The sequence below is a fragment of the Myodes glareolus genome, chromosome 8 (genome assembly GCF_982192425.1).
Source record: "Myodes glareolus chromosome 8, mMyoGla1.1, whole genome shotgun sequence".
NCBI classification, from domain to species: domain Eukaryota; kingdom Metazoa; phylum Chordata; class Mammalia; order Rodentia; family Cricetidae; genus Myodes; species Myodes glareolus.
In genome coordinates this window covers 3,942,457-3,961,883 of record NC_142033.1, presented here as the reverse complement: position 1 = coordinate 3,961,883, position 19,427 = coordinate 3,942,457, and the positions used below count along the sequence as shown (strand labels likewise).

Here is a 19,427-nt window from a genome sequence, read left to right as displayed (position 1 = left end):
CCCACTGGGGTCAGAATCCATGGATTTCCCCATCCGTGGGAGTGTGTTAGGTTTACGGTGCTAGGCATAAGTTCCCTTCTGTGGAGCAGGCCTCAAGTCCGGTCAGACAGACTTGGTTACCCATCCCCACACCCATCACACCACTGTTGCTCCAGCAGGCTTGTTCTTCATGGCAGGTCAGCACAGCATGCAGGGCCCAGTCCTGGGTGAGACCATGGCTGTCTTTTCTCATCCAGCAGATTACACAGTGCCTTCCTGCAGTTTGAAAGCGAGCTAGCTGGGAGAGTTTCCCAGATATTCAAGATTGATTTCTCCATGTCCTGAAACCAGAGTGTGTGGTGTCTTCAGCAGTGGGGTCTTACCATCTTAGTTATCATGGACATCTGAGAGCAGTGAGGATAGCCTGAGTTGTTTTAGGTGCCTCTCGGGTGTCCCTGACTGGTAACAGGTAGAGGGGTAACTCATGCCTGACATTGAGACTTTCATTCAGTAATTCACAGGGCTTCATACTTAAAACAGGAAAGATGGCTTCATACTTAAGAACATTGATGCTCTTACAAAGGATCCAAGTTCAGTGAACACTCAGCCATAGATGGGACATCTATATCAACCCCCCACATGTCTGAGAGTCCTGGGAAAATCATGGATGTGGGGGTAGAAAGAATGTGTGATACCTAGGAGACACCTCCGCCAAGTGCTCAGGGAGTCTCAGGTGCTGTGTGTTCCAGACCCTTGATTTCAACGAAAGCCATCAGGAAGGACCAGTGAGCCTCTGCCTTGGTAGCCCAAGGAACTCTACTAGCCCAGACCTGTGAGGTCAGCAATTGGTGATGCTAACCTGTCATTTGCCTTTGTCGCTGATGATGCAAACTCAGTCGTGTGTAAGGTATTTTTCCTAAGTCGAGATCAAGGCCCCAGACTGGAGTGGGAGGAGGGTGGTCTTCCTAAGTACACAGTGACCAAGCTGTTTTTATTCTTAACTCAGTTTCCTGTGATGTCACTTTGACTCTGTAGAAGCTATTGCTTTAGTCATCTGCCTTTTAACCAGATGTTGTATTAATGACCAGGTGGAGGCATAAGAAGGACGTGGAACACTCCAGAGTACAGAGGTGTCTCAAGGAAAGGCCCCGCGAGTTGTTTGCGGTTTTCCACCCGACTCTTCCACAGTAGTTCTTGAGCCTTGGCGGGGAGAGGGGTGACACAGACTCCTGGCTAGTCTCTAACGGCAGTGAGTACCAGCCCTCCTGCCCTGCGCCCCCCGTCTCCAGAGTGTGCCTCAAAGAACGTCCCTCTATTACAAAATACAAAAGGGGGAAAATGAGGAATGGAAAGATACTTGAGTGGAAATAACTCATGAACATAAACACCAATGTTTGCAGAACACCTTAGGCAGCACTCTATTCTTCAAACAAAGCAGCTGAGGACCATGGTTCTTCAGCCACGGTGTTTTGTTAGAACTCACAGTACCAGATGTAAAACTTTCCCCTGTAGAATGGGGTTTAAGTCCAAAGTTAGTTACACCCATAACACTTGAAACCAGTATTGCACTATCTGGCACATCTTGCCTGGCACTTCTGTAGCTCCTGACCCTTGCGTCCTTGACTGACTGAGGTGACTCCTCATCATTGCTCCTTTGGGTACATTCATGTGTCTCTCGGACAGCTTTCAGTACTTATAAACATCCAGATGGTTCCACCTCAGTAACACATCTGACGCTGCAAAAGCTAATCTCAAGGGAGGGTTCAGTCCTAGCTTGATTTCTCCAAGTCTTGCACCCCAAATAAGTGATGTCTTCAGAAGTAGGGTCTAGTCGTGGCATGCAACCAACATCAGTAGTGATATCCTTTATCATTTAGGGGTCTCTAGGGCTTCATTGGCCAACAACTCATAGGAAAATAACCCACTCCTAGCACTAGGATCCTCAGTCAACAATGCTATGACTTCTAGGAGAATCTTTTTCCACACAATATATTGCTCACTCTTTAATATTGACAGCCACAGACTGTCACTGAATTCTCCCAGTCACCTCGGTGTCATCTGTGCCCGTCCAACCATAAAGTCCCCAAGAACTTCCCAGTTGCATCTTGCCCTTGTTCTCTTTGTCAGCTGGCTTCTCAGCTTTGCTCCTGTGGGTACCTACACACATATGTCCCTCAAGGAACTTTCTAGACCTGTAAAAAAAAAAAAAACCTCAAAGTTAGCGTTGTGCCCTCTGTATAATAAAAGTTTGTTTGTTGTGTGTATGGGTCTTGCCTGCAAATCTGCATATGCACCACATGTGTGTAGTGCCCTTGGAGGCAGAAAAGGGCATCGGATCCCTTAGAGCTGCAGACAGTTGAGAGCTACCGTGTGGGTGCTGGAAACCTGTCCTCTGTAAGAACAGCCATGTTCCTAACTACTGAGCCTATCTCTCCAGCCCCATACTGAAACCATGTAAGATTGGCAAAACAACAAAGAAGGTCCTGGACCACCATCCTATAAAAGACAGCGTGGTTATAAAGATAACCTTGGTAAGATACTGAGTCCATTGCCATTCATGCTGGTCAACCGTAGGCCAATCTCAGAAGTCTGTAACTAAGGAGATGCTAAAGTAAAACATTAGCTAGGTTTAGTCTAGCCTAAAAACATTCCATATGTTCCTATCAGTAGCTGGCTTCCTCGTGCTGGGCACCCATGGAGCCTCTGCCTTTCACCAGCAGTGATGAACTCAGTGAAGCTAGCTCTAACTGATTAGTTTGGCCTAGAGCAAGGAAGGATACAGCTTGCCTCCTTGGCTACACCAGCCTGCAGGCAGGTCTCATGGCCCTTAAGTGACATTGCACTGTATCTATAACCAGCTGGTGCCTCTGCATTGGCCACAAAGGGCATGTAGCTGTGTGAGCATTCCATTCCAGAAGAGAAAGATACAAAGTATACTCAATAGAGACAACAGGCCACCCTCTAGTCAAGCTTAAACCTTGCTACTTGCTTAGTTCTAGCCCCTATTATCAGCTGATGCCCGTTTGATACCCTCTAGGCCGGTAAGAAGCCCTTACAGTGAGACTCATTGCTACCTCCATTTTCTCCATGTTGTAACTAACTAGTCAAAGTCTCAGAAATAAATATCTACAGTTACATGAAAGCTCTTGGCATAGTCCTTGCATTTCTGAACTCACATTTTTGTGAGGCTGTGTTCAGTCTCGTGCATTTTAGCCCAAACAGCATGTCACAACATGCTTACTTCAGACCCGGACCCGAGAAGTCAGTTGACATCTCTATTTAGGTATTGGAGAGATTTGCAAAAGTGAAAAATACTTCCATTTAATGTTTTGGAACATTTGACTTTTCATAATAATGTATGTTGAGATGTAATGAGGATTTTTCCCATTTTTGAATTCATAGTCTTGTTGATTGACTTTCATGAGAAGCATTCATTAATGTGCAACCAACACTTTTTATATTGTACTTTACTTTTTATAAATGAATGCATGTTTTAAAAATTTTGTGTTTTTCATGTCTAACGTTAAATATTCAAGAGCATAGCAAACACTTTGTGATTCTCATTACATCTGGAGCATGAAAGGGAGAACAAGGCTGAGAGCCCCCTGCTCCACTGTGGCATATTTTTTCCTTCCTGAAGTTGTCTGCCACCTGAGTGAATGAGCCCAGTTCTTTCAAAGGTTGCGGGTACTTGTGAAAGACACAACAACCAAACCATGAAAGAACCGGTGCGCTGCGGGAGTTGCCGCGGTCACAGAGTGGTCAGCGCTGCCCCAGGTGAATGAGCATCTGGATCCTGTCCTTCATGTCTCCACCATTGCTCAGAGCTTCATGCTTTCCAGGGGTGGTGGTGGTGACGTGAATGCCACACAGAATAAGCTCCTCTGGAGTGGAACTTGGAAATCCAGCTGGTGTAGAGCCGGCCTGTGACTGTCAAGCAGTGACCTCAGCACAGGAGGACAGTGAGACTGTCATGACTCCCTGGGAAAAGGCCAGATGGTGGGAGCTAGCCCTGCACTCTCAGAGTCTCTGGAATGATTGGGTGTGCTTGAGGGTTTGCCTGAAATGTGCTCTAAGGACACTGTTGGCTCATTTTGTCAGCTTGACTCAAGGTAGAATCATCTGAGAAGAGAAAGTGTTATTTGAGGAACTGCTTCCATCAGCTTGCCCTGTGAACAAGTTTGTTGGGGCATTTTCTCAATCCATGATTTACAGGGAGCAGCCCACTAGGTTTTGTGTCACCCTTGGACTGGTGGTCATGGGTTCTATAAAGAAGCAAGCTGAGCAAGCCATGGAAAGCAAGCCTATAAGCAGGGTTCATCCATAGACTCTGCTTCCGCTCTCACCTCCACGCTCCTGCCTGCTTGAGTTTCTGCCTCGGCTTTTCTTCAGAGATGGGCTGTGATCAGAATGTGTGAGCCAAATAAGCCCTTTCCACCACAGGTTGCCTTTGGTCATGGTTTATCCCAGCAATAGAAAGCAGACTAGGATGCACATGTGTAACTAGGACGCACATGTGTAACTGGGACACACGTGTGTAACTAGGACACACGTGTAACTGGGACACACATGTGTAACTATGGCACACGTGTAACTAGGACACATGTGTGTAACTAGGACACATGTGTAACTAGGATGCACATGTGTAACTAGGTTGCACATGTATAACTAGGACACACATGTGTAACTGGGATACACGTGTGTAACTGGGACACGTGTAACTCGGACACACATGTGTAACTAGGGCATGTGCACATGTATAACATACAGTAGACTCGGTTCTCAGGAAGCTGGTGGTGGCTGGTAGAGTTTGCCTGGAATTATGTTTCAATAAGATAGAAAACCCACTTCAGTACTGCTCAGATGTCAAGTAGACAATGGGCTAGCAGAACTGAGGGCTAAAATTCCCGGCGTCATTAATGAATAAACCCAAAAGAGCAAAGCCCGAATTGTTTAAGAAACAGTTGTAGTTGGGTGCGGCGCACACCTTTAGTCCCAGCACTTGGGAAGCAGAGGCAGGTGGCTCTCTATGAATTGGAGGCCAGCCTAGTCTACATAGTGTATTTCAGAACAGCCAGGGCTATGTAGAGAGGCCCTGTCTCGAAACAAAACAAAAAGTAAATAGTTTTGAAGCAGCAAGACAGAATGAACATTATGGTAACTTTTCAGCGCTGTGGCCACCAACAAATCCACAGGAGCCCTGGGTCACAGTGAAGGTTCTGAGAATGGGCATGTGAGAGAAGAAACGAAGAGAGTGTGCCCATTTCCCTTCCCAGAACCTCAGGGGCACCGTGTGTGTTCCGCTGCTGTCGTTTACATAGCAGTAGCTTTTAAATATTTGGGGGAAGGACTGGAGAGGTGACTCGGCCCTGAAGAGCACTTGCTGTTCTACAGCGGACTCTGGCTCAGTTTCCTCCTGCAGCAACCGCTGAGAGCTCCTCAGGCAGCTGTGGGCCTCACAGCCCCGCCCCAGTTCACAGTGGAATGTCTTAGGGCCCAGTCTCATCAAGCCATGTGCAGGTATCCACGGTGAATATGTGTTCATAATTGTAGGTGCCATGTCTTGTCGAGGAAACGGTACCTCATAACACCCCCCATCTCCTTCCGGCCTCCTCTTCCACAGTTCCCTGGGCTTTGTGAGGATGGTGCACCTTCAGCCGTCATTTTTATAGAGAATCCATTTTTATGTTCATCTTGTATCACTGGAACAAACAGGGTGGGACAAATCATCTTCGAAAGACCAAAGGTTTCTTTTGGCTCATGGTTTTAAACACTTTAGTCCTGCGCCTGTTTGCCTATTGCTTTGGTGTCTTTGGTGTGAAATCACATCAGGCAAGGAAAACTGAGAGAGAAGCCAGCACTGGGTTCCCTTCAAAGGACGCTCACAGCGACCTAATTTCCTTCTATTGACGCTGACCTCTTAAAGGTCTTCCTCCTCCCAAAGCACCACAGGCTGGCGGCTGTACCTGGATTAACACTTGGCCTCTAGAGAACACTTACCCAAAGTGTAGCAAGTTTCCAGGATAAACTAATTTCTCAGAATAGAAAACCAGGATGTGTTTAAGATTCACAGTGGAATATGGCATGAAAGAAATGGGAAAGGAATTGAAACAAAGGCATTTAGGCAAAAAAGATGTGGAGGAAATCACACACACACACACACACACACACACACACACACACACACACATGCACACACGCACACGCACAGTCTACTACAGGACAATGACCATGGAGCCTCATGGTTTTCCTTCTCCCTGGAGTGAGGGAAGCACCCACTAATCCATCCCGTAAAGCAGTAACAAATGCATACAGAAATAACACACAGAATAGCAAAGACATTTCAAAGCGTGGACCCCATCTCTGTGGCAGCATCTTCATGCTACACTTGAGGAAAATGAGGATCCAGGGAATACCTGGCTTTGTCTAAGTCCAAGGAGCACAGAGGGAGCTTGGTTACCAGACGATAACTCAGCTGTCTGCAACTCTCTTCAGTTCTCCCGTTGGTGGTCCCTCACTGGGTCAGGAGCACTGTGCATCTTGGGAGCCCTTTGGCTCCAGAAGGTCCTGCTCCTGCGATTCACAAAAGCATTTCAAATGTTGCTTAAAAAAAAATAAATAAATAAAACACCCAGACAGAAACGCCCTCTGTGATGGCCAGAGGGAAGTTAATTCACCAGTGTTCTCTCCTCTCTCAGAACCATGATTCCTGTGACGGAGTTCCGGCAGTTCTCCGAGCAGCAGCCTGCCTTCCGGGTGCTGAAGCCATGGTGGGATGTGTTCACGGATTACCTCTCGGTGGCCATGCTGATGATCGGAGTGTTCGGATGTACTTTGCAGGTAAGTGTCCGACCCTCGGAGGACTGGAAGCCAAAGGGTGTAACTGAAGGACTGGCTCTTCTGGACTGGGAACGCAGCTTGCTGGTGGGGGATGCCTGGAATAAATACATGAGACCTTGGGTTCAATCCCCAGCATTGTACAGGGCAGAAAGTGGGGGCGGGAGGAGGAGGAGAGAGAGAGGAGCAAGCTGGCTGCATGGGGAGTGGTGAGCTGATGCATGGGGAGTGGTGAGCTGATGCACGGGGGGCTGTGTGAGCTGGCTGCTTGTGGGGTGAGCTGGCTACATAGGGTGGGGGTTGCAGGTAACCAATAGGCAGTCTTCTCTAGCTATCTATGGCATTGGTAATCCTGACAGGGAGCCTGAAAACTCATTTGCTAAACTTTCCTGAGAGACGGAACTATGCTAGAATGCAAGGAAGCCTCTTGCTCAAGTGAGGTTTGATGCCGTTAACATCCAGAAGGGCTCCTTGCCTTTCGCGGCCTTCAAAGTGACCCATTCACAAGGCCACTTCCATTGTCACATACAGCCTTTTGCTTTTCTTTGCCTCTTATGCTTGAACCTGTGTCTTTTTCTGGGAGAATGAATATTTTTGGGAGAAACCAAGATGCCCTCAAGTGTTTAGTTCTGAATTAAAGCATAACTCAGTCACAAATGCATTCTGGATAGAAGCCGTGTATCCTTCTACACAGATATATCTTCATGCCTGTTACTATGCCAGGACCCACACTTGCAGGGCCTAGGTACTGTGTGTAGTCAATTTCTGAGGGGAGCTAAGCTGACGGGTGAGCAGAAGAGATGGTTAGTGATGCTGGCACCACAGGTAGGAAGGAAGTACATGGGGAAGACGCTCAGCTTAGTTTAGAAATGAGAAAAAGGGAATTGTTGCAATAAAAATTGGAGAATGAACTAGCTAGCTAGAGGGTGGGAGCTGGAGGGGGAGGGGAAGGGCAGGGAGCAGGTGCCAGGATGGGGAAGAAGCGAAACAAAGAGCACAGCATTGGTGGGAAGCCCTCAGAAGGACTGCTGCATATTGGGTGTCCTTAGGATGACGTCAGTGTGGTGCCTGGAAGTGGAATCCAAAGAGAAGGAGGGAGGGAAAGGATGTCCTGAACAGCACTGGAGGGTTCTCGGGGGAGGGATGAGAGGTGTAAGGCCGGGTGGAGAACAGGAGAGTCCTAGGCACTGAAGCTGTGAGTAACAACAGCAGACAGCTTCCACCCAGCTCACCGACTAAGGAGAGAGAAGTAACATCTTACCCTTAGAAGCCTTAGTTCGGTGGTTGGACAAGTGGATGGAAGTTGGAGGCTCTGGGTGGGTGGGACCTTCAAGAAGAACAGCCTGGAGGAAGTAGGAAGAAAGAAAAAATCTCCAGAAATAATACAGTGTAGAAATAAAGGCCTTTAAAGATTTGGTATTGTTAAAGTGCGTCCCAACATTGCCTGTGTGCCGGGCATCTTTCTGGACATCTGACTCCTGCGGCAAGTCTTTCCTTCCTTGTGCCAGCTCTCAGACAGGAGCCATCACTGTCCTAAGTACACGGAGGTTAAGGGGAACTTCCCCGTGGGCGGCAGAGCCCTTCTTTAACCCAAGCGATTTAGATCCAGAGTCCTTGTTCCTAGTCCCTAATACTATGTTCATTGCGTTTCATTTGAACAATAAAAATATTTTGCTAGCTAGCCTGGTAGAAAACACTCATAATCCTAGCACTTGGAAACTGGAACCAGGAGGAGTGGAATCCAGGGCATCCTTAGCAATGTAATGAGTTCCAGGCTAGCCTGAGCTATGCGAAACCACGTCTCGATACAAAACAAACACACTTCCCTTCTCCCCACCCACTCAGAATAGAATACCAAGGAGAAACCAAAGTCTAAAACAGAGGGAAAACGTAGATTAACTCATAAATAAAATAACTGTTGAAGAAGACACAACTGTGTACCAGACTCTGCTCTACCAAGAATTGACAGTAGAGGAAGGAAGAGGTGACTCAGCCGGGAAGGGCGCTGCTGCGGAGCCTGACCGGCGAGCAGAGCTGACCGGCGAGCAGAGCTGACCGGCGAGCAGAGCTGGATCCTAAGAACCAACGGCAGGCGAGTCCTGACTTCAGACGACCATGCTCTTCCTGCAGCACATGCGAGAGCACACACACCAAATCCTCAGAATGCACCTCAAGCTGAGGGAAAGGAAAGAAGAAAACAAGACAGACAGTGAGTCAGCTATAAAGCGAGCGGCGATAGATGCATGCAAGACCTCCAGTGCGTTCTGAAAGGTTCCACCACGCCTGGTGTTTCCTGTTTGTTCTCCAATTATATGGACCTTAGCAATCACAGCAAATCTTTTTTTTCTTTCCCTGTTAAACTGAGACTTCTCTTGGGGCTTTCAAGTTATCCATCGCTTTTTCTGGTACTCAAAGGTCATTTTGAGTTTTATTTTATTAAATAAAATATATTTATTTTATTTTAAGGAAAATACAGGTTACAGGACTGCAAGTGCCGAGATGCCCCCACAGTCACCCTGAGAACCAAGACCATTACTAAGCGATTAATACCACACTGCTCAGCATGATGTGCGTTTTAAAATGTATGAATCACTTACTTCTGAAATTTCCGTTTAATATTTTAGGACCACAATCGACAGCGGGTAGCCAAAACCACAGAATTGCAATTTATGGATAAAATTTTATGCAATTGTTAGAAAAATTAGAATGCAGGAAGGGCAAGATAAAACTCTGGCACTCAGACGGGAGAAAGACCCAGGGGATGTCATCAAGTGTGGGTTTGGGCCAAGGAGTTGGAGATGGACAGGAAAGTAGTTGGAAGGAGCACTCCAGGCTAAAAGCTGGAGCACGGGATTCTAAGTGCCCACTGATTGGTCAGCTTGTCTAAGCTGAAAGAGCAATATGTGCCTGTCAGGGAGCCCATTGTTGGATTTCTCTGACTTGGGGGGAGCATGTGTATCCAAGCAGAGGTGTAGACTGTTCTGTCATACACGCCTGGCAAGAGGGAGAAGGGAGATGTTCAGAGACCAGTGTGGACCACTCCACCAACCGACCGCTTAGTCCCTTCAGTAAGTGATTCCAGTACCGTGTATGAGGCGAACCTAGGCAGCCCCTGACAGTGACCCAAGCAAGCAAAGTTTTCCCTGGCACAGTTAAGGGAAAGCTGGCACCTGAGAGGTTAGCAGCAGTCACATCACGCAGAGCTTTGTCAACTTCTGAGGGCAGCTTTGCTCAAATGAGATAGGACCCACTTGGACCATCCTGAGCAGAGGGTTTTCATGAGGTAGAATTATCTATCTGTCTGTTCGCCCATCCTTCCATCCATCCATCTATCCATCATCTTCCTTCTTTCCTTCCTTCCTTTCTTCCTTCCTTCCTTCCTTCCTTCTTTCCTACCTACCTACCTACCTACCTACCTACATATTTATTTGTTTTGGTTCTTTTGAGACAGGGTCTCACTATGTAGCCCTGGCTGTCCTAGAACTCACTCTGTAGAGCAGGCTGGCCTTGAGCTCACAGAGGTCTGCCTGCCTATGCCTCCCAAGTGCTGGAATTAAAGGTGTGTGCTACCACACCTGACTTAATGTGGTATTTTAACATGGCCACTCCAGCTGTGGGGAAAAAAAAAAAAAAACAATGTAAACCCAGGCAAGGTGATATGCTTCTAATCTCGGTACCCAAGGGTCAGAAGGATCACAAGCCCAAGGCCAAGAAGCGAGTTTCAGACCAGTCAGAGCTACGTAGTGAGAGTGTCTCATAAACCCAAGCATTGGAGGTGCGGCTTGCCCTTGTCTAGATATAAGAGAGGGCGAGCAAGACCGAGGCACTTTTGTGTGGGAGCTTGAGATGCAGTCCAGGTGCAAAGGAAGCAAGAATGCATCACTTGGTTACTTGGAAAGTCAGTATAGTAATCCAGATATCAACCTAGTGCCTCAGACCAGACTGGGAGCAGTTGTCCTGAGTGTATTGAGGGAAGCAGGTCAAGCGTTTCTGGATGATTGAATGTTAAATGTGAGGGGGAAAAGTGATGGCGGCGATGTCTCTAAGGTTTTCGGACTGGAGCAACTGAAAAGGTTCGGTTTTGAGCATGTTACGTCCAAGTTACATGTTAGGCACCTGGTCTGTGAGATTGAGTGCATAGGTGGGTGCATGAAGGGTGGTCATGAAGGGATGGAGAAGGATGCAGACTCACAGCCAAGTGTTAGGTAGAGAGCGGAGATCCTGCAGAGGGGGAAGAGAGAGGAGTGTAGGGAGTACTCATCTCCAGGAGTGAGGACATGATGGGTCTAGGTAGAAGGGTCCCCCTTGACTGGGGCAGGAAACCCCTTGACTGGGAGCTTCAACTACCAGAAGAGAATGACAATGTCATTTATTTGGAAGGGACATGAAAAGATGAGCCTTTGTGGATTGGCTTCTCCGTGGTGTAAAAGGAAACACATCTGGAGAAACTTTGTGGCTTGGCTGTGGATGACAGGAAATGGTACCAAGGGAAGTAGTGCCATGCCGGCCTCAAAGAAGAGGACAAAGATTAGCAATGCCACTTTGGGAAGTAAAGAAAGGTGCCTGGGTCAACAGGAAGGCTGCACATCTATTTCTGAGTGGGCAGAGTTCCCACACAGAGTAGGAACTTCCTAACAAACCCACATTCCAGGCTTTCCAGGGCTGGCAAGAGAGCAGAAAGGAGAGCTCAGAAGTCGGGAGAAGTAGCCCTTCTCTGGAAACCAAGTCAGGAGAGAATATGTCCACCAAAATATCTGTAGTGCAACTGCGGATCAGCTCATTTAGCAGAATGCTTGTCTAGCATGCACAAAGCCCTGGGTTCCATCTCCAGCACCACATAGACCAGGCATGAAGCTTTGAATCCCAGCATTTGGGAGGTGGAGGCAGAAAGATCAAATTCAAGCTCATCCTTGGCTATGTAACAAGGACAAGCCCAGCCTGGGGTCCATGAGAACATCTTTCAAAAAAAAATAAAAGTAGTGTCTCCAATGGGCATCTCTCCTGAGAGGTGTCTGAAGTCTCAGGGGTCTGGGGGAGACGCTGGTCAAGCTTACTTTAAGCCTCCTCTTTTGTTACAACGTGACAGTATCTGTCTGCAGCAAATCCCCATCCAGTCTATTGTGCAGAAGCCGTAGCAGTACCCAGGACCACCCACCCCTGCTTTTGTGACTCCCAGAAGATAGGGTAACTAGCCTGGACCTTCTGCACATGTTGTTTAATCTTTACAGCCCTTGAGAAGGAATCTGATGCCAGTGGACTAGATACAGTGTAGTCTGAGATGCCACAGTTCCGAGAAGTGAGGACATTGCATCAAGTTACCAAGTCTGCAGAGTTTGGAACTCATTCCGACATTCCAGCCCAAACCCCAGTGTCAGCAATCTGAAGATCATGAGAATACATAAAGTGACCCTTTGCCGTGTGTGCACCTCAGTGACTCGTGAGAATATTTAGCATGGTGCCGGCATCTCAGTCACAGGAAGTTAAGAACTTGAAGAGAAGACGATATAGTGAATTCTCAAATAGTATAAAAATGGGAAGAAAAGTCAGCGTAAGCAGGAAGCAGCCTGGTCATTTCACAGACCCTCCTGGGATCCACAGTGTCAGAGGCCCAGGTGCCATCTTGGGGGCAGAGTCAAGACTAGTCAGCGTCCTGTTTGTGGTTTCCAGTAGAAGAATCCCTTTAGTCGGAATGCTAGCAACACTGCCACTGAGTAGCCTGTAAGCCACCTGCACTCGAATCCGTATGGACTTCCTTTGGTATGAGCCTGTAGCAAAAGAAAGTTTGTGTCTTAGATAAGAATTTGGAAGGGTAAAAGTTGGGATGACTTGCCCCACAGCTGAGAAGTGGGTCTAGGCAGAAGCTACCCAACTCTCAGGATCCCTCTCTCTAGCCCAGTGGTTCTCCTAATGCTGCAACTTCTTAATACAGTTCCTCATGTTGTGGTGACCCCAACCATAAAATTATTTAACTGCTACTTTGTGATTGTAATTTTGCTACTGTTGTGAATCATAGTGTAAGTATCTGATACGCAGGGCATGCTTTCCCTAAGGGGTCAAGACCCTCAGGTTGAGAACCCCTGCTCTAGCTTATACATATACCCTGTGGAATGTTTTGCCCTGCACACACTGGTGTGGAATATTGGGGGAGGGTTGTACACATGTCCATACTTTACTGTATAAAACTTTATTTAAACAAAAAGCGATGGGGGGGATAGGGGGGATGGGGGGGGGCGTGAGGCCAGTGTGGGGATATGAAGTTACAGAGTTACAGAGTGTCTGCCTTACAGATTCAGATTTTTTTAGAGACTGTTAACTGTTGCCTGCTATAAGATATTAGCTTCTGCATTAAGAAGCACGGGGGGGGGGGACTGCAATAAATTATTAAAGGATTTAAAGTGCCGAGGAGCCGCTCCGCCAGGACATACTGTCCCTGGGAAAGTGTTCTCCATATGCTCCCATTCAGGCCCTGTGGTGCAGCGGGAATCCTCTGAAACTGGCTTAGTAACTGACAAATCCTAAAACACAAAGGGCCTCTGTGCAGCTCGCATTCCTTCCCGTCTCCACGGTGATAATAAACCGGCTAAAAGGTGCTTAGTGCCCTGCTGCTCCCCATGAAAAAGGAAGATGCAGTCCTCTCTGGCCTTCCTTACAAAGCAGATTAATTCCTAGGTTAGAACGCACAGCAGGGAGAAATCCATAGAGGTTGGGCCGTTGACCGACGGTGGAATCATAACCCTGCAGCCCGAGCCTCTTGAAAACTGCTTCCTCTGTGACCGGTCACACTTGCTTGTGTTTACCCCTAAAATATACTGTTCACGTAGTATAGCACTGGGGGAGTGACATCATCTATAAAAGGGCTATTGGTTAGGTTCTTTTCTGCCCTGAAACGCAAAACTTAGAATCAACTCTTGTCTTATTTGTCTGACAAATATTTACTCATTTCTAAGCAAGTAGCTATTTCAAAACTACAGTGGCAGAAAAACATGTGGAAATAGCATTCCTTACGTGACACCAGTCCGCAGAAGAAGCAGGAATCAATTCTTCATAAGCCAAGAGAGTCTAGGAGTGTGCGTATCCTATTCCCGTACGGTTATTCACTGTCAAGGACCCACAGGATAAACAACCAGCCTTGTGCTATCAACAGCACTATTCAGACACTCGGCACGCTCGGTAAAACAGACCAAATCCTGCAAGGCCAGTCTGCTGCTTCCTGGAAAAACAGATTATTTTAGATTTCAATGACTCCAGGTTATCTTATAAACCAAATGCACGGCAGCCTGTGGCAGCCTGGCGCAAATATAGAATGTGCAGTTAGGGACCAGAAACAGGAATTGGGGGATGCAAGTCCCGGGAAACCCCAGGGACCTGCCCTGTGATTGTTACACAGGAATGGTATTTCCTGCTCTCCAAGTTGGGTGGGGGCCACAGGAGAATTATTTCAATGACTTGAGACCATTTTCCAAAGTATTTCAGTGGGTTTAGTCCGAACACTGGGGGTGGGGGGAGGGTCCTAGCACTGGGGTGGGGGTGGGGGTAGTCCGAGCACTGAGAGGAGGGTTAGTCCGAGCACAGAGGCAAACCAGCCGACAGGTTCATGCTGTCAGCTTGCACAGCAGAGTTGTGGGGGCCACTTAGGTTTCTGGTTCCTGTGGAAGTTCATCTCTACTTCTTTATCAAGCTATGGCAAATGACTTAGGGTAAAAATGTTCACAGGCAGCTCCTGGAGAGTCCAGGCAGGAGAAGTCATGAAATTTGGAGTGATTTTAGAGAACTTTGTTTGAATGCTATACTCTGAATTTTGCTGTTTCTATAGGTGAAGCCCCAAAGTTCTTACACATCCTTAGTTTAAGGTGAATATCCTGGAAATTCAGGATTTTCAATTAAGTTCAATATCCTGGAAAATAGCAGAAGCACCAATAAGCAGATTTAAAATAAGACTTCAGTTGGTTATAGAGACTCAGGCTGGGCTCACACTTGGGAGCTGAGGCAGGTGGAGTACCATAAACTTGATGCCAGCCTGGGTACAGAGACCTTGTCTGCAAGAAAAAAAAAATCAAAGACCTCATCTAAGATACGTATAAATTTCTCTGTACCCACATCTATGTGACCATTCTACTTGAGACTTTGAGGACTGTTAAATAAACATCATTTCAGCTGTGAGATTTGTATTGAAGGTCATCCCGTGTGCCACGACGGTGGAAAACCATGAAGGCAACATGATTCCAAAGCCCCGCTCCACCCCCTGTGGAAATCTTGCCACCTTAGGACCCTCATATTATGGTTTATTCAGTTGGATGTCTTGGTCTTGCTCGGGACTTTGCTTCTCTTCTTCCCACTGTGACAACTTAAAGTCCAGGGAGTTCCTGGCACCAAGAGTAAAATATGAACTGCCTTTCGTCTGTCTCTCGAATTTGGCAAAAGGCAGGAATCCAGGTGCTGTTCTTAGACCCTCTGGCACCATGCATTGCCAGTCAGTGAATGATTTCCCTTTCCCTCGACATTGTAGATATTATTTTGTTGCCTGTTTGTGGTGGTGGGGGAGTATTAGGGGTTGAGATAGGGTATTTCTCTGTGCAACAGCCCTGGTTATCCTGAAACTCTACAGACCAGACTGGCCTCTAACTCACAGAGATCCGCCTGCCTCTGCCTCCTGAGTGCTGTGATTAAAGGTGTGTACCACCATGCCCAGCGCCTACTATCTCTTAATATATCTTTTCCCTCAAATCACAAGGTGCTGACAGAACACCATGCTTTTCTCTACGTGAGACCACGGAGATTGATCATGTGTTTAGTCTCTGTCGCTGTTTGTGTGTGTAAGTCCTGAAAACCGCTATTTAAAGATCCAGATCAGCTCTATGTCAGTTCATGTCAGCCCAGCACTTAGAAAGCAGAGACGGGAGGACTGGTACAAGCTGGAAGCTAGCCTGGGCTACGTAGTGAGTTTCAGGCCCACCCAGGGGCAGACAGTAAAATAAAAGGAAGAAGATGGGGTGGAAGCGTAAGGGGAATGACCTTGAATTTCTCAGTCTTCTGATTTCAGATCCACTCTTCCTCTCCCTCTCCACTCCACCCACCCCAGAACACCGGTGATTCTTGTGTGCCCTCAGGACACACAAGATTAGGTTAAAGCTGGGCCACATTTCAGTTGCAGGCTGGGAAGTTTCTGCCTTGTGTCTGGAGCCTTTCAGTCCCTACAGTATGTGCCGCTCCTGCTTCTCCTTAATTTTCCATGCATTTCACAATTCCCATCCTGTGGGAATATCTAGCATTCGTGTGTGATAGGGTATTTGGCATTGCATGGTATCAGATGGCCTAAGAATAACATGCAGGTTCCTGTTCTTTGTCAAGCCCTGGAGAGTTAGATAAAGGCAATCCATATATCATCCTTGGGGCCAGGAACTCACTGTATATAATAGGTGAATGAGTCAGACATGACTTTGCATGTCAGTAATCCCGGCACTTGCAAAGCTGAGACAAAGGAGTGGGGATTTCACGAGCAGTCTTGGTTACAGAGATATACCCTAGGTACATGAGACCCTGTCTCAGAAAAAGGATAAATGAATGTATTGGTTAATTAATTGTTAATTAAGTAATCAATGCTACCAGCAAGAAATATACATACCAATTAAAAAGCTTTTGAGGAAAAAAAGTGCCATTGAAAAACAAAGGAGAAGCTGAGTATCTGGGAACCCAGCCAGCTGTCAATAGACAAGATCTTCACAGGAAACGTTTAGGTGTCCAGTGAAAACGTGAGATGTATTTGAATAAACAGATGATACACATTTCAGATCACACAGAAGTGAAGCTATACACACATCCGGTTCCCAGAATTAGAACCACAGCAATACTAATAAAATTCCAGCTAGCTATTTGAGAGACTTCATACACTTCCCCCAAATGAAGAATTCTTATTTATCATGATAATAGGAAAGAATGATTTAGAGAATGAAAAGACAGAAGGGAGAGCAGCATGAGAGAAGACGGACCACAGAAAGTAATAATGTATCTCCATCCGTCCGAGAGCGTGCACAGTAGGCCCCCTTCCCTGCGTGTCTTCATACATGGCAGCCATGTACAGATGCGTGCATGTGCACACATGTGCGCAGGCGCACACTCAATTCTCCCCTCCCTGTAAAGGATTCTCCTGCTCCCCTTTTAGACTGTATCACACATTCTTTCCAAATCTCATCCCTCTTTTCAAATGGGGACTTGGAAATGGCTTTGTAATCATTTTTGATTTACTTCACAATTAGATAAGTCATTGGCACTAAGTTTCATAAGGGGAAATTATTTGCTCTGAGGATACATCATCCCTTACTGTAGAATTCAGTTATAAGAATTTATATCCAGGGTCTGGAGAGTTGGTTCATCAGTTAAGAGCACTGGCTGCCTTTGCAGAGGACCCGGGTTCAATTCCCAGCACCCACATGGCAGCTCATACCTCTCTGTTCTGGGGGATCCGATACTCTCATGCAGGCAAAGCACCAATGCATTTTTAAAGAATCTATATCCAATGTATAAGATTATAAACTTAATAAGACCCATCTGTAGGGTTCATCCCTATACCCTCAAAATGGAAACCAGCAGCAAACATATGTAACTGCTTAAAAGAGTAGATTTAGGAAATGAGCAGAGAGTTACAGCTGGCACCCGTTAGCCAGCTACTGACAGCAAGCGTGTGGTAGCATTGGGAAAGCACCCGGGAATGTTGGCTTGCATACATGCCCTCATGAGCTCTGTTTCCTCCACAGACCCCATTTAAGTTTCCGGCACCTCCAGTAGCCTGTTATCCATTACTGGACTAGTGTATTGATGAGGTCAGAGCCCTGATGATCCAGTCCCACCCAGAGACCCCGCCTCTGAACACTGTTGCCCTGGGAATCAAGCCCTTGATACAGGAGCTGTAGTGGGAATCACAACAGACTTCCACAAGGAAAGTATCTGTGGCTTAAGCCTCGTCTGTGCTTCCTAGAATGGAGATTTAGTCAAGACCCTTCCGGAATGTTATGTTAGATCATGAGTTTCTGTTACTGGAGAGCACCTTCAGGAGGGTAGGGGAGGGGCACGGGAGAAAGCGCTTCAAGAAGAATCCATGCATCATGAGGATTCAGTAGTGATAAAGATGTCCGCACCCAGGCTGGGGAGGTGGCTCGGTAGGTAGAACACCTGTGTGCATGTGGAGGACCAGAGTTTGAGTCCTAGAACCCAAGTTGAGCCTGGCACAGTCACTCAGAAGCTTCAACAGAGAGATAGGAGGTGGAGACATGGGAGGCCCCAGGAGCTCAGGGACTGCCCAGCCTGACAGGAGCCTCTGCGAGGGAGGAGGGAGCCTGTCGCAATGTGGAATGTGAGGGCTGAAACCTTGAGGTCGCCCTCTGATCTCCACATGAGTACCATGGCAACCGCATGCACACACACACACAGAGAGAGAGAGAGAGAGAGAGAGAGAGAGAGAGAGGGAGGGAGGGAGGGAGGGAGGGAGAGGGAGAGAGAGAGAGAGAGAGAGAGAGAGAGAGAGAGAGAGAGGAGAGAGGAGAGAGGGAGGGATTTTTGAAAAAGCTCCTTGCATGAAAACCAGCAAGTACATCTGAACTATAACTTGAGACTTAAGTCCTTTGAAAGAGCGAAGCCATAGAGTGGTCAAGCAGAGCAGAACAAGGGAACAGAGCGGAGGAGGCTGTGGGCATCCACAAAGGAACGATCCACATGGAGAACCAAAGAGACAGCATGGCAGAGACTAAGCGTGCGGCAGAGTGGCCCCTTTCATGGTGGTCACTTCAGTGAGACCGAGGCAAGCGCTGAGTCACATTGAGCATCATCATCTAGTCTCCCCAAATGCTCGGATTCTCAGGAATACCAAGTGTCTTGGGTTTTAGCTTCCAGCTTTACATCTGACTCCTCGGAGTTAAGAAGAGGTGAGGCCCTCACTGTCTTGGGAGCTGGGACCACAAGGGTTACCCAAAGCAATTATCATTATCATTACCTCCTCATTAACACTTGGCCAGCTACAGTACAGGACAGACGATGCATTGCTTCTGGAGGAGCCGTGCAGCTTCCAGGCTAGACACATGCCTGATTCTCACCTGGTGCCTTCGGCCCCAGCTTCTGAAACCGTGGGTTATAACCTCTGTGGGATCACACATTGAATGTAGGAGAGCCACAAAATTTTGGCAATAGTAAAGGTTTCTTTAAAGATTTTGGTGAGAACTTCATGTATGTATCTAATGACTCCCCGTCCTCCCACTGTGCCCCTCCTAACTTCATGTTTCTTTTATAAATCCACCGTGTTCACTTTGTGCTGCCAGTATGTGCATGGGTGTGGGCCGTCTGCTTGAGCATGGATAGCCTATCAGGGCCACATCCTGCAGACACTGACTTTCCCTCCCCCAGTGGGCATTAGTTAGCTGTAGTCCCTCAGATAGACGTGGGACGTGGTGAGCCTTTTCCCAGCCCGGGCAAGGGTCTTGTGGGGTTGATCTTGTATGGGTTTTGTGTAATACAGTCTCAGCATCTGTCATTTCGTGGATATAACAGGCATGTCGTGTCTGGAAAATACTTTTTTCACCACAATCATCTACTATTTCTGGCTCTTACATCTCCCTGACCCCTCT

At 47.3% G+C, this 19,427-nt stretch overlaps 1 protein-coding gene across 1 annotated transcript in view; it reads left to right on the top strand.

The window, feature by feature from the left end:
* Nucleotides 1-19,427, top strand: part of Lrrc8c (leucine rich repeat containing 8 VRAC subunit C) — an 82,614-nt gene that overhangs the window by 43,580 nt on the left and 19,607 nt on the right. The window contains exon 3 of the mRNA XM_048447132.3: nt 6,678-6,819. Coding sequence (XP_048303089.3) covers nt 6,682-6,819 — 138 coding nt within the window. The 5' untranslated portion in view covers nt 6,678-6,681. The remainder of the gene's footprint in view (nt 1-6,677; nt 6,820-19,427) is intronic.